This window comes from Temnothorax americanus, unplaced genomic scaffold (genome assembly GCF_048541705.1).
Source record: "Temnothorax americanus isolate GAGA-0224 unplaced genomic scaffold, ASM4854170v1 Scaffold11, whole genome shotgun sequence".
In the NCBI taxonomy this organism is placed as follows: Eukaryota; Metazoa; Arthropoda; class Insecta; order Hymenoptera; family Formicidae; genus Temnothorax; species Temnothorax americanus.
The window spans coordinates 2,567,162-2,581,035 of record NW_027509242.1 but is presented as its reverse complement, the minus strand read 5'-3'; the positions used below and the strand labels follow the sequence as shown (position 1 = coordinate 2,581,035).

The following is a 13,874-nucleotide window of genomic DNA, read 5'->3' as shown; positions in this document are numbered from 1 at the left end:
TAATTACTCTCCTCCTCCTGCCATTGCTAATGCCAGCTGACTGTCGAACTTAGTTGCTGCTTGCACTGTGTTTCTAATATTTTTCAACGTAAATTCAACGTGCGCTCGATTAAATGGAATTTTGTTTATATTGGCGCTAAAGAGCTTTTTGTTCTATCATTTGTAAAATAAATAGTCCGATAATCTGAATGTTTAAACGAAATCAGGTTATCAAAAGGTGTTAAAAATATATCTGTATATTTTTCGTGTGATTATTGAGCGAACAAAATTTATTACAGTTCAGTGAAACGAGACAAATATGTTTTTACATAATTTGTTGTTATTAACAATTATTTTTACGATTATCAGTACGCAAGAAGTGCAATTTATCATATGGGAAATTCTAAAAAGTGGTCACTAAATACTTTCGTCTGAACTAATATCTTTCGTCGTCCGTCGTCGGTAATGAAACTGGACTGAACTTTTTGTTACGTATTCGCGTTATATAACATTCCTTCGAAAAAAGTCAATTAAAGTCTAAGCTGGCAAAACAAATTGCGACTTTCGGATTAGATTTACCTCGCTCAATAAATTTTCTTTCTACCTTTGTTCGATTTTCTCCTTTTCTTCGTTTGCTCCTCGTACTTTCGTGATAATGCTGACAAATCCTGATCTTCTCCGTGTTTTTCCCGCTGAGACGAATTCCGCTTGCCTCGTCGAATGGAGTTTATTTCGAGCGTTTTTTCGATAAGTCAACTGCCACGGACGCTGCCAAATTTGAAGTTTTGATGTATTTGATTTGATACCACTCGCTCTTTCGTAATCAAGCTTATTTGCGCAACGCTTGATTACGAAAGCAGAATATAAAGATATATTTCAATTGCATAGTGTGAAATTGGTTTTTCTTTTATTTTGCTTCGCTTTTATTCGTGATATATTAACTTTAATTTGAATATTTTATATTAACTTTATTTCCAAATTATCTTCGAAGCTAATTTAAACTTAGGATTTTTGCGACAAGTTGGTTTTAAAGAAATTTTGATTTTTTTAATCTGATTTTTGAGACACATAAAATTAACCCTATGTTTTATTCAAATTCACTGTTTTTCTGTCAACAATACGCTTACAGAAGGGTCCATTCAGTTGAAGATAAAATGTCCTTTTGGATAATTACGATATCTTTCGTAGCAAACGTTTATTAGCGTGAGCTAATAGAATGAAAACACAAAGAGCACTTCCAATCCCAATAACGATATTTTATTACAGCGGAGTAATGTGAAACTTTCGCGAAGTTAAATTAACGACAACAAAGTGTAATAAAAACACAAAGATCTTCCGTGACCTTATACTCTACTTTGCCCTATTTTATCGCAAGCTCTCTTCTTCTTCTTCGCGATACGTTCGCATACCTTTGCTCCCTCTCCGTAACTTTCTTCTCGTCGTCAACGTCCATGTTACAGACGCTTTTAAACTTAACAATTATCGGATTAAGATCACCGAATTACATAAACTCTTAGCCAGAAAGATACAAGATTTTGCCTTGTATTGTGTTTCATATTTTTTTTCGTACAAAATCAACCCTATATATGTTTCTGTATGGAAACGAACGTCAGCGCTTGACCTAAAAATGATAACATGGTCTTATTCAAAATATATCAACATATATCGCCATGTTACATGAGATATCGCATGCGACAGCGATAATATAAATAAACTTCTCCATATAAACGCTCGATATTGGCTCTCGCATATTTTCAAGTATTATATCGTATATGTCGAGATTTAGATTCTCTCGTAGATATATATTTTATCGTTTTCTCCACGCCTTTTTCAATCCGTTTTCTCTCGTTCGTCTTCCCTCCGACGAGTTTCCCCATTCTATTACGGCACCGGCTATTTCTCGATGTACACAAAAATTCCCCGTTTGTACATACGACGGATAGGAAGCGTTCACGGAGCGTCTCTGAAATATGAGTATATTTCAAGATGTATACCGCCGACTTTTTGCCGCTCCCTCGCGGCCTCTTTGTCAGAGATTTTACGCTGCACGAACTTGTGAATAAACGTTCGCGCGTGTAAACGGAAAGGACGAGGCAACGACAGGTAGCTGATAAGTAAAAATCAGTTTTAAACCTTTATATAACGTAAAGTTAGGTAATTGACACTTTTCTGAATAAAGACGTAATGTACGATGAAAAAATTGATCATTACTACCTTAACATTAATTTGTTTAATCGTTTTATCGTTATAAAATTATTATCACACAGCCTTATATACTTTATCTTATATTAAATACTTAATAATTTATTTCGCTTCATCTTAATAGATGAACCATGAGTTATATGAAGTTCGGATCATGTCGTATTTCGCGTCATAACCGGGTGCCATCACTATTCCGAGACTTACCACAGTAAGGCCAACGATAATCCGTCTGCGGAAGACAGTAATCAGGATTATTTCCTCGCCGGGATTCACCCCGAGAGAGTTCGGGATTTAGACTCTTATCTCTGGACGCCAGGTTTATTACTGAAATCTCTGGGTAATGGATGAGCGATGACAAACGGAATTCCTCATTGCTTTCGTCGCAATTCTTATTCGGCTTTCCGTTTTTGAATGACTTTGTGTTTTTGGGAAGTTTGTGACAACTCTTTCTCGGATACAAGAAGGCTGCGCAACGGTGCGCAAAACGATCGATAATTCACGCACGATATAGAAAATTATTATTTACCCGGTTTACGCAATTTTCGGACGTGAATTTGACGTAGCTTCGACATCCACTCGACCGCGGCCCTCCAATTGAGGCGCAAACAACACGTGCGCACAATGTGCGCCGCGGCGGCGCGCGCTCGGCGTTGATTTCCCATTCGAAAAATATTCGGTGGTTCAATCGCACGCTCGATCGCTCTCTCGCCGAAAGGGACGCGCGCGTTTACACGTTTCGCCAATTACGCGACGGCGATCATCTGCAACGCGAATCCGCGAAAACACGCGTATCGAAAAAAAAAAAAAAAAACGTTCATTGTCGCTATATACGGACGATTGGTGACGGTGGTGTAAACGAGGAGGCGGCGTTGCAATTTCGTTTTTCCCGGGATCTGCCGTGACAAGCCAACTTCCCAAGTCGTTCACGGAATACGATAAATTTCGTTTACTGTGCCAAAACGCGCCGTAAAAGAATTCCGGATCCTCGACTTGCATGGGTTTGCAAACGGGGCGCCGCGCGCTTGAAAGAGAAGTAGTGAAAAAGCGCGAGGCTTCTTGGGCGCGCCGCGCCGGGGCCGGGAATGCTCACTTTTTCGCTTTCTTTAATATCGACATGCTTTGAGAGACTCGTCTACGCTTCTCGAGACGTGGCTCTTCTCGGAGCTCTGCAGAAGAGCTCCGCTTTCCGCAGCTGTACAGGTATATTACGTGCGCCATATATTCACAATTCATTTTGATGAAAATATATGATAAATTGGAATCTATAACGATTACTATATGCGTTTAGAAATATAATTTGATGGTGACTACTTATATAATTATTTATAAATGATATGTTACTTAGAAGAAATTGAACGTTACGTTATCTTTTTTTAAAAAAATTTTACGTTACATTATCTCCACGTCGAGAACTTGTCCATAAAATTGAGATTGAAATTCCACGGCCCTCCCTTAATAAACAACAGTCAGCGCCGCCGTTGTGAACGTGCTAAAGACGAAGGGCGGCCTTGTTAATGGAGCGTCAGCCCGCTAACGAGTGCTTCCGAAGAAAACGGGTCACGACATAAATCTAAATTCATATCTCCCGCGTGGCTGAGAATGCGGAAGCAGCAGTATTGTAGGTCTTTATAAATTCACTCAATCATGCATTTACATCATCAACTCGGACAGGCCCGTGTACAACGATATGCGTACATAACACAACCGTATATTATGCATAATCGGCATAAAATATGCGCGATTCGTGCACGTGCGATATAATATGCGTACACCATGGACAGAATATCTATAACTATTATTATGTGGTATTATGTCGATATTTTAATTTTTTATTGACTATCACAAATGCTTCGTCGCGCATAACGTATACGTTGCTTCGTCACAATTTTACCGAACGATTCTGTCGATAGAACTTCTTCTAAGCGGAGACTGTCTGAATTTCGAATACCAAGGATCTACGAACGGTGGCTTGCTAGGGTTTAGGGTGTGCATACGTGGTGCGTGCACATATACGACGTTCGGTTTACGCTCTGTCACGTGATGTGAGGTGAGAACGTGCGCTTTTTGCATAAATACACACGCGTATCCCGCCATGCGCGCGAGACTCTATGCCTCGGTTCAGTTTCGCTCTTTGGTATCGCAGTTTATCATACTTCGACATCGCGCTTCGCATAAATATACGTGTGATGCGTGCAAATATCGGGACGTAAAAAAAAACGCATTGCCGCTCGGTCGATTTTCGTGCGATTATGCATGCGTGACCGCAGCGCTCTACATGGAAAATATAGGTATATACGATCGGATTCACATACGGTCAGGTCAGGGTGAAACAGGAAAAATATTTTAACTTATAATTCTGTTACATATATAGGATGATTCAATACAGTAACTGGGTTAAGTGCTGTCGCTTTTTTTTAAATAAAAATATTTAAAAAAATGATAGTGGTATCTTTTACTGTGTATATATAATTTACCATTCTGCGATTATATATATATTTTTTTAACAATGCACCGATGCACTTATGCAAGATGCAAAATGCAACTTTTTTAAAATGGAATTATATACTTCTTTTAGCATAAATCAATTCTTCTCATTTTCATTCTAAACATATTTTCTCGCGAGCTTTTCAACGATTCTCTCGCACTTTCTCAGATGCGCGGAACTTGGCTTGGAAAGTATGGGATCAATGGGATGGCGCGGATGGCGGGCTTCAATTATAGGCCTCTGCAATATCCGTAACTTTCCGAAATTTGAACTTCAGTCCGCGGAACTTTCCGATACTTGCTGCCAAAGTTTCTGGAAACTCTCAAACAGGGCCGTTACCACTGTAATAATTGCAAATTTGCTAGAAACCAATATGTGCCTTTCGGATGGAAACGATTCATTGTCGTAACAATTTAATCTGCACATAACTTATCGTTCGTAATCTAAAATAATTAGTTGAAAAACACATAAAAGTGATAATATTTTCTCTCTCTCTCTCTCTCTCTCTCTCTCTCACGACCAAGTGATATTATATATAGAAAATGAGATAGCAAGACAGTTTAATTATTATCGTAAATTCGACAATAATAGCAGCGAATCATTTCGAAGTAATTTAGACACAATTTCGGACAAACTATTTGTCTTTATTATCTCGTCGTCAACGCTATGTCTACAAATTTCCTCCCCATTAAAATCAATGTTTTCGCTAATTGTTGTTTTCTCCGTTTGTTTATAGAGGAAGAGTGGAATCCAGATGGCAAGGGTCGGCAGTCTAACGATACTGGTGAGTACCTACTAGCTTCTTATATATCATTTCAAGTCGAGTCCGTGAATGAACTTCTATATACATCTGCATCATGTTCTTCGTCATACTTCTCGGTAGCTGTCTACTTGAGTCGTTAGTTTAATCTCGAGATTGATTAAATCGCGACTGTAGTTTTCATTTTCCTGCGGATATTCTGTTATATTTTAAATACGTCGATACAGAATATTCCAAATCTACCAAGTCTTCATTGATTAATTTGAAGAATACTTCGTGCGTAAAATATGTACTTAGTAAGGTATACATAATTGTTGCGCATTTATCGTCATTAGATTTCAATCTAATCAGACAGAGTCTGTGTTTTCAATAAAAAATAACGTTATTTAGCGTAAAACGGATAAGTTGATGCATTTTAATTGATTCTGTATTCATTTTTTTCGATGATTGCCAATTTAAAGTATACCAAAGAGGAAAATGGGATTTCGCGGCGTGTTCTACAGAGTATAATAATCCGTATGAACGACAACCACGGCAATAAGATAATAATTATTCGAACAAGCGTAGAAACGTCGGAGATTCGCTGTCGTCTTTTTGCCCACCGAAGTGGCTAAATTTGTCACGAATAGAGATATTCATTACTGTCTCACGAGGTCGGCTGTTCCGCGGAAGGGATTATCCAGATTGCATTGCTTGCAATCGCCTTTGGCTCCTGTTCCTTTTCACCCCCACTCCTTGCTCTCGTCTTCTCTTTGGCCTTTAGACGCATTACGAGCTTAACTTAACCCTTGGAATTAGCGAGGTCTCAGTTAGGTTTCCCCAGTTCAAGTTTCACTCTCTCTCTCTCTCTCTCTCCTTCGTTTATTCTCTGAAGTGACTGCGCTCCTCTGATGCCTCTCCCGTTTGCACCGCGTGAAATTGACACGCCGAGTCTATCGTCTTTATCGCGATTCCATTTTGCTGCAATTGCAGACTCGCGACACGAAGTGACAACGCGTTACAAAGGGGAAACGATCTAAATTATACCGAGTATTTTTACCTTATAACTAAAACGGATACGATACATCAATGTTTAATCAGTGTACAATACACTGGCGAAAAATATTGTCACAATCTTTTTGTCTCTTTTGATTAAATGAAAATTACTTCGTATAATTATGTATTATGTTTTCACGTGTCTATCTACATGAACATTTTAATACGATACCGACGTAAAATGACAACGATAAAATCACAATAGAGGTAGTAAAAAAAAAAAACAAAAAAAAAACAGAGAAGCCCAATTATTCGCTTTAATTGAATACGAGAGATACATAAATTGTTTTGTACGAAAATAGTTTGATTCGAGAACAAAAAAACGCGATTGAAAAAAAGGCGAACGGCATTTTCAGCTATTTTATCTAATCCCCCGCTGAAAATTATACGAAAGACAAATAGCGGGAAATAATTTCAGGCCACGATTCCGGCACCCTACGTGTAATGAATATCCTCATATGTAATGAAAATCCGAGGTGTGAAAGAAAATAATGTATGTGTCTCGGATTTATCACTCCCCTTCCCCATGAGAACAAAATTCGGTATTTATACCGAAATGCATTAATAATATCTTTGCGGATTTCGCATATCACGCATTTAATACGTTTTATTGTTATATGTTTAATATGTATCTTGCACAAAATGCACATCCGCGCGCGCGCGTACATCGATTACATCGATTACATTACGTAATCCGATAACAAATCGCGGTTCTCGCAAAAATTTATTGCGTTATATGATGATACGGATATATTTATTAATAACGCAATTTGCATAATTTAATACATCCGCACAATTATATTTTTATTTGCATCTTTTCTGACGTATTCCGTTAACACGAGGATTTAAACAGAAAAATATCGAATATTTAATTTAAATATATGTCACTAGAAAATCACTCGCGCAGGATGGAAATACTATCGCTTACATCTGACCGAAGGATTGCGGGCGTAATTCGAGACCGTCTATGATATAAGGAAGAGGATAAGAGCAACGGACCGAATAAGGCAAAAGGGATGAAAATAAAGATCTCTCAGTTAGAGACTTAGGGATAAAGTACTCTTCTTTTTAAGACGACAGGGACGTTCTCCAACGTTACTCGAGACATCTTTCCTGAAATTTATACTTTTCGCATTCGCGCAGCCTCCCCTTTCGCGTCAACCCCTCGAGGATTATTTTGCAGCGAACCTGGGGTAATTCTCGCGGGGTAAACTCCGTGGATAACCCATCGGCGTGCGGCGTACCGGCTCCCTCGACGCGCGGAAGCTCCTCGCCTCCGTCGGAGCCGCGGCGTCGCCGAGATGGCGTGCGGAGTCCGGCACGTCGACGTCTCGCTTCTCGCCACACCCTGTGCTCTGTCCGTTTCTGCTACCTATAAGTAGTTGAAACTTGAAACGTTGCCGAGAAATCTGCGCTGCACGAGCGCGCGTTTGCAGACTGCAAAATCGTTCTCTGTCTTTTGGGAAAAGAGGAACAGTTAGAGTACATCATTAAAACTTCCGTTTTTTTTTTTTTTTTTTTTTTTTTTTTATACACCACGTACATATACGACTGTGACCGCCACGTAGGGAAAATGGAACGTAGGATGGTCAGACGTGGCGCCGCAATTAAACACTGCTTTTTTGCGGAGATTACCTTGAATAAAATTGAAAATTGCGGTCAATGTATAAACGTTGCTAAAGAATGATATTGTATTAACTTTCATGAAATTGAATAACATTTAAAAAATTTTATTAAAGTTTTTATCGCAAGAAACAAAGAAAGGAGAATGAACATATAGAAAAATAAGTTTTTATAACTTTATATTATGAGAAAAATACGAATAACATAATTTTAAGATAGCTTATAAACAATTTTTCTAATTTTCAAAATTATGGTAAATCACGTATAGTCTATGTCATTGAACGTGCAATTATTGAACGACATAATTTTTAGTTTTTATACGAGATATAATTTTTACAAATGGCACAGCGTTTAATTGCACCGTCCATGTGTCTGACTACACACGTTTCATTTTCCCTGTGCGTATAAAATTTTATAAATGGGGAGTTTTATTTGCTTCTATTATAAATTTTTTAGGATAAACAGAGTGGACGATGGCCGATATGCCAGATAAAAAACTTTATTTCGTACGCCTCTAAATGTACAATCAACGCTTTTTAAAATAATATATCCTGCATTAGTAATTTTTTCAAAATGGATATCACACAGTTCATCTCCGTAATCACTGCGGAGATACAGTTAAAAAAAAAAAAGGAGTTGTACTCCATAACTCCAATTAAACGCGCGGTATAACGCTTTCTTAAACCCTTCCGCTGCAAAATCGAATCGATAATACGATGAAACTCATTTTCCGTCAGCCGCGACACAATCGAAATTCATGTAACGACGCTATAAATACACAATTAATCCGATCGATACGGAGTTTGACTTTCTCACCGACAACAGTATCATCGTTAAACTTCAGTTGATTATTTGATAGATCCTGAGAGTGCAATTTAACTGATACTTATAATATTGAAAGTAATAAGAATTAACACTTATTTTCCTCCAAGAAAAAGTAATAAATATCTACTTTTCTTCGCGTGTGTGCGTACATTAGGTTTTAGAAAGTGTAGTAATTTAAAAAATCTTTAAGAGACATTTATAAAAATGATTTTTTACATAAATTTAAATAAGGAAAGCTCGTTATTTTTCTTTCGGATAAATTAAGGACGTTCTCTCGTTCTTATACTAGAGAAAATCGATTTTCTTAAGATTTTCTTGAAACTGTAAATATACGTTAATTTAGGTATGCTTTATGCGTGGTATAAATTTCAGTACCTCTTCCGGTATAAAAAATCAAGATACTGAGCCTCAAAGTTTCAACTTTTACTAATGAAGGTTTTCCAGGCCAAACGTTAAGAGATACGAGGTTAGCCAAGAGGACCAAAGTTGCTTCTCTCGTCGAGTTCTGTAAGGAAAAAATGCCAAAAAAAGTATTAAATTAAAAAAAAAAATTTTTTGAAACTTTGAGGCTCAGTATCTTGATTTTTTATACCGGAAGAGGTACTGAAATTTATACCACGCATAAAGCACACCTATATTAACGTATATTCACAGTTTCAAGAAAATCCTAAGAAAATCGATTTTCTCTAGTATAAGGACGAGAGAACGTCCTTAAGCGACTTACATGAATCGTGGTAAGCGCTAAGAGCATGGCAAGTAACCCCGTTGATCGCACGCGAGAGTCACGCCGCCATTGCTCCGCGGATACATCGCTCCGCGCGGAAACGGAACGTTTGATCCGAACGGGCATCCGGTAAATGCAGGATTTTAGTATAATTAAACCGAAAGAAATGGATTTTGCATATATCATACATATATGTATAAAAATTTCATTCTTAAACTGATTAACGCTGTTTGCAAAACGATACGATTACGCGCGGCTATTTTCCCGCACGTTTTTCCTGTTTAAAACACCCCATTTCGGAGAAAGGGTTGAACAACCCTCGACCGTCGATGCTGGCGCGGCTTATCGCCCTATCCGCGCCGCGTTGGCTCGCTAGCTCGCTCGTGCGAGCGGGATGATAAAGAAGAGACCTCCGTTGGCGTGAGTGCATCTCCCTCACACGGCTCACAGCCTCCTTCAATTCTCCCTCTCCCGCTGTTCGACCCCCACGTGACGAGCGGCGACGCGGCGCGGATCCACCGTCAACTAATATTGATTATAAAACCGGCCGTGGCGGTGCGGCGGCGGCGGCGGTGGCGGTGGCGGTGGTTTCTTCGTTCTCGTTTTTTTTTCTTTTGCAAAGCGGAGCCACGGGCGGTGGTACACGCGCGCGAGACACAATACGCCGTAGTGTGCGACGTCGTGGCGGCGACGGTGGTCGGTGGTGGTGGCGGCGGCGGCGGTGGCGGCGACGGCGGATTACTCTCGCGGAGAGTCGCCGGAGACGACCGGCTCGCCCGCGGTGAAGTGAATAAAGCCCCATCGGGTCAGACGCGCGCCGGAGAGAGCCGTCGTCTCGCCTCTCTGCCGTGTCCTCCCTCGTCGTCGTCTTTTCATTTCCTCGCGCTCGTTTGCGCGGCGCGGCGCGCCGCGGCGCGGCTCCGGAAATCCGCGCGCGGACGCTCGCGCGACAGGGACGACGTCTCGTCGCCGGTCTGAGGCGCAAAGAGAGAACGAGAGAGAGAGAGGGTGCATTGACTCCAGACGCAACGTAAGTAAACGAGAGACGTGACACAGTGCGCGTAGAAATTAGGCTTTAAAGCGCGGCGATTTCGATATGGCGAAATATTCTCCTGGAGTTTCTAGCTACGTTTTTGAGTGGAAGAATAGACAGTTTTGTGAATTAACTGGAGCAGCCCGCGCGGTCGGCGCGGGCAGCGTTGACTCGCGGAAATTGTCCCTGAAAATGTATACACGCGGTTATGGTGTTTTTTTTTTAGCGGATCGCCTCGCGATGACGTTCGCGCGCCGCGAAAGTACGTTTTCCGTGAACGAGAGTGAAATGGTGTCTCGATAGATTCTGACGATCTGTCCTAGCGATAAATTATAATTATTTTCATCTTTCCACCGCTGAAATTATTCCAATATTCTTGCGCGATATTGAGCAACGAAATAGAATCTCGTACGCTGATGTTCATTTTATATATGTATATATCTGATAAGTACATTAACATCAATATTAATATATTATAATATATCACAATTAATTAAATATATATTTAATATACGGAAAAAATATAATGTTTTGCGTAGGAGCTATTTTTTATATAATTCGAATAACGTGATGATTCAAAACTAGATTATGTTTTGCAATTGTCAGGAAATATTAAAATTGTTAATTTAATATTTTTAATAGATATATATAAATAGCTATTAGAACATTTTAACGGAGCAAACAGAGATGATTGTTTCAATCGGAAATAAATATCGAGATTTACTCTCTAGGCAGAATTATTTAACATTCGAAATTCTTTACGTCAATAAAATGCATGAATCTTTTATTACATACGTAATAATATTCTGCAAAAAATGTTGTAAAGCTTTTAACGGTATTCGCAATTACCATTCGCTAATACCTTCGCAGGCGCAGTTTTGCGACATAAATAGACATCGCGATATCGACGGTACACTTGAGAAGACTCGAGAGACAAGATATCGCGTTTAATATTAATGAACTTTTAGAATTTTAAAGCTTATTGCCCCGCTTTTGGCAAACTTTTCTTTGCTGTTGCGCTCTGATGCTTATACTCTTCTTTTCGAGAGACATCATTGATCTGCAGGGATCGTTGACACGTCGTAAGCTATATAGCGAGCTATAGAACAAGTTTTCGTTCGTATTAGCTAGCGCTGGAGAAATGCTGTTTATTCGCTGTCACGTCAAAACGAAGCAGCAATGCGTTCAAAAGCCTTAATTTGATTAAATTAAGATGTATATTATGAGGAAACCTCGAAATTATCGTGATTAGTACATCAAAGAAATGTTCTCTCTTTAAAAGGGAAACTGATACATCAAACGTGAAAAATTTCTCGAAATATGTCGGTGCAAATATCTTTCTCGAGTTTACCATATATTTTCCACGAAAATCCTCGCTTACGAGGTAACGAGATTTTTAGTTGCTTTACAAACGGTACAACCATTGCACATGTACGATGTACGATGTACGAAATCATTATTATCGCTGAGGCAAGCAGAGGCAAGTCCGTAATGTTATTAGGCTTATATCGCGGGGCTTATTACGCGTATACCGTATCGGGTGCCTCGCCCCGACTCGTCGCCAGATTATTGCTGCTCTTCGGTAAATACCTCATTGCGTTTTGGTCGGATCGTTGACGCGCGACGCGATTAAGACGGATAGAATACGGAATTGAATGCGACAAAAGCAGTTGTACTCCGCTAATTGTACTCCGGTCGTCGCACGCGTGTCGCGTCGGCAGAACCGTCACCGGTTGGTGTCGCCGGTTTACGGGGCGGCGGGAGGGAAGAATACATTATACAATAGATCGCGGCAAAAGCAATCATGGATATATGCGTTATCGGCTTATCGCATCTTTGATACTCCACTCCCCCGAAACAGCTGTCTTTCGCATGCGCCGCAACGTGTTCCGCGAATCACCGATTATAGCTCATTAGGCAGATGATATAATGCAATCGAGCTAATAACACCAGGACAGATACTCACGGCGGTATATATATAATTGGTTTTAGCGATTTGGCCTTAGGCGTAACGGACGTTTATTGTAAAAATTACGAATTGTTGGAAAATGTAAGCGCATATATAAATTTTTGACAATTTTACAAACAATTTGCTTAAAATACAACGTTGCTCTTTGCCAGGCAAATATTATGGCGATGATAATCTACTTTCGCAGAGCGCCGAAACGATCTCTTACGTCATCCGTTCGCGTACCGCGCGATACAGAATTAGAACACATTCTCTCATATCTAGAACGTCGTTTTTTATTCGCGCGATCTCTCTGCGCGAATGAGAATTTAAAGCCGACGGTATGACGAAGAGCAAATCGCCCAGTTTATCCGAAGAATATACGATACACTTTTCCCCGAAACACCTAAATCTTATATTTCTCTTTAATCTCAATTTTTCTCGTTTCTCCGAATTTAATGTCGCGTAAGTTTAATTGATAAGGCCGACAAAGTTGGAGGGCAAACGGTCATAAAGAGAATCGGGGAAGTTAATATATCGTTGCGCTTCTCCCGCTCGTCCGTAACGAGCTTTGATGACGACCCGCGGAGCCGTTAATCGATCTCGGATCGAGGCTGATCGACGATCGGGCACAGACCCTTCCTCTGTTGTACCGGCTATAGGCCGGAATCGATGATGAGCTATACGACCGCGTGGGCGAACGAGGCTCTTCCTGGCGTAGTTCGGCGCGCGCGACGCGAACCTCGGCGACGCCCGACTTCAGTCTTCAGTTCCATTCATATTCAAACGATATTTCATGAAGATGGAGTGGAGCAGTTCTCGTTTGACTGAAGTCGATTCCCCTTTTGTCGGCGTTTTCCGGCGTAAAATCGATATGTCGATACCGACGCGCGCCTACGTTTCCGCGCGTCGCGACGTCCGCGTATGTACGTATACGTACACATATACGCGCGATCATTCCCGCGTAAGATATCCGCGGGGGAACTTAGCTAATAAATATCTCGTTGGCGGTGGATGTACGGCCACGTTTTGCGTGGGAAGCGACCGGGATATATTCATGGACGCGCGATACACTTTTGGTTCGCGACGCGGAGCGTGTGGCTTTTAACAACGTTTCGCGTCCGACGCGGAAACTTACGTTCGCACGTAACGTGTGTACCCGGGATTAATAGACGTACATTTGCTACCGCGCATAATTCGCTCAGAATGCGCGGATGTGTGAACGATGAAAGTTCTCGACGCGAGCGTGTATACCAGATT

The 13,874-nt window shown here is 40.4% G+C and overlaps 1 protein-coding gene across 2 annotated transcripts in view; it reads left to right on the top strand.

Annotated features, from left to right (window-relative positions):
• LOC143908376 (uncharacterized) overlaps positions 1-13,874 on the top strand; it is a 244,935-nt gene that overhangs the window by 127,621 nt on the left and 103,440 nt on the right. For both annotated transcript variants that reach the window (XM_077426027.1, XM_077426034.1), the window contains exon 4: positions 5,403-5,450. In XM_077426027.1, coding sequence (XP_077282153.1) covers positions 5,403-5,450 — 48 coding nt within the window. The remainder of the gene's footprint in view (positions 1-5,402; positions 5,451-13,874) is intronic.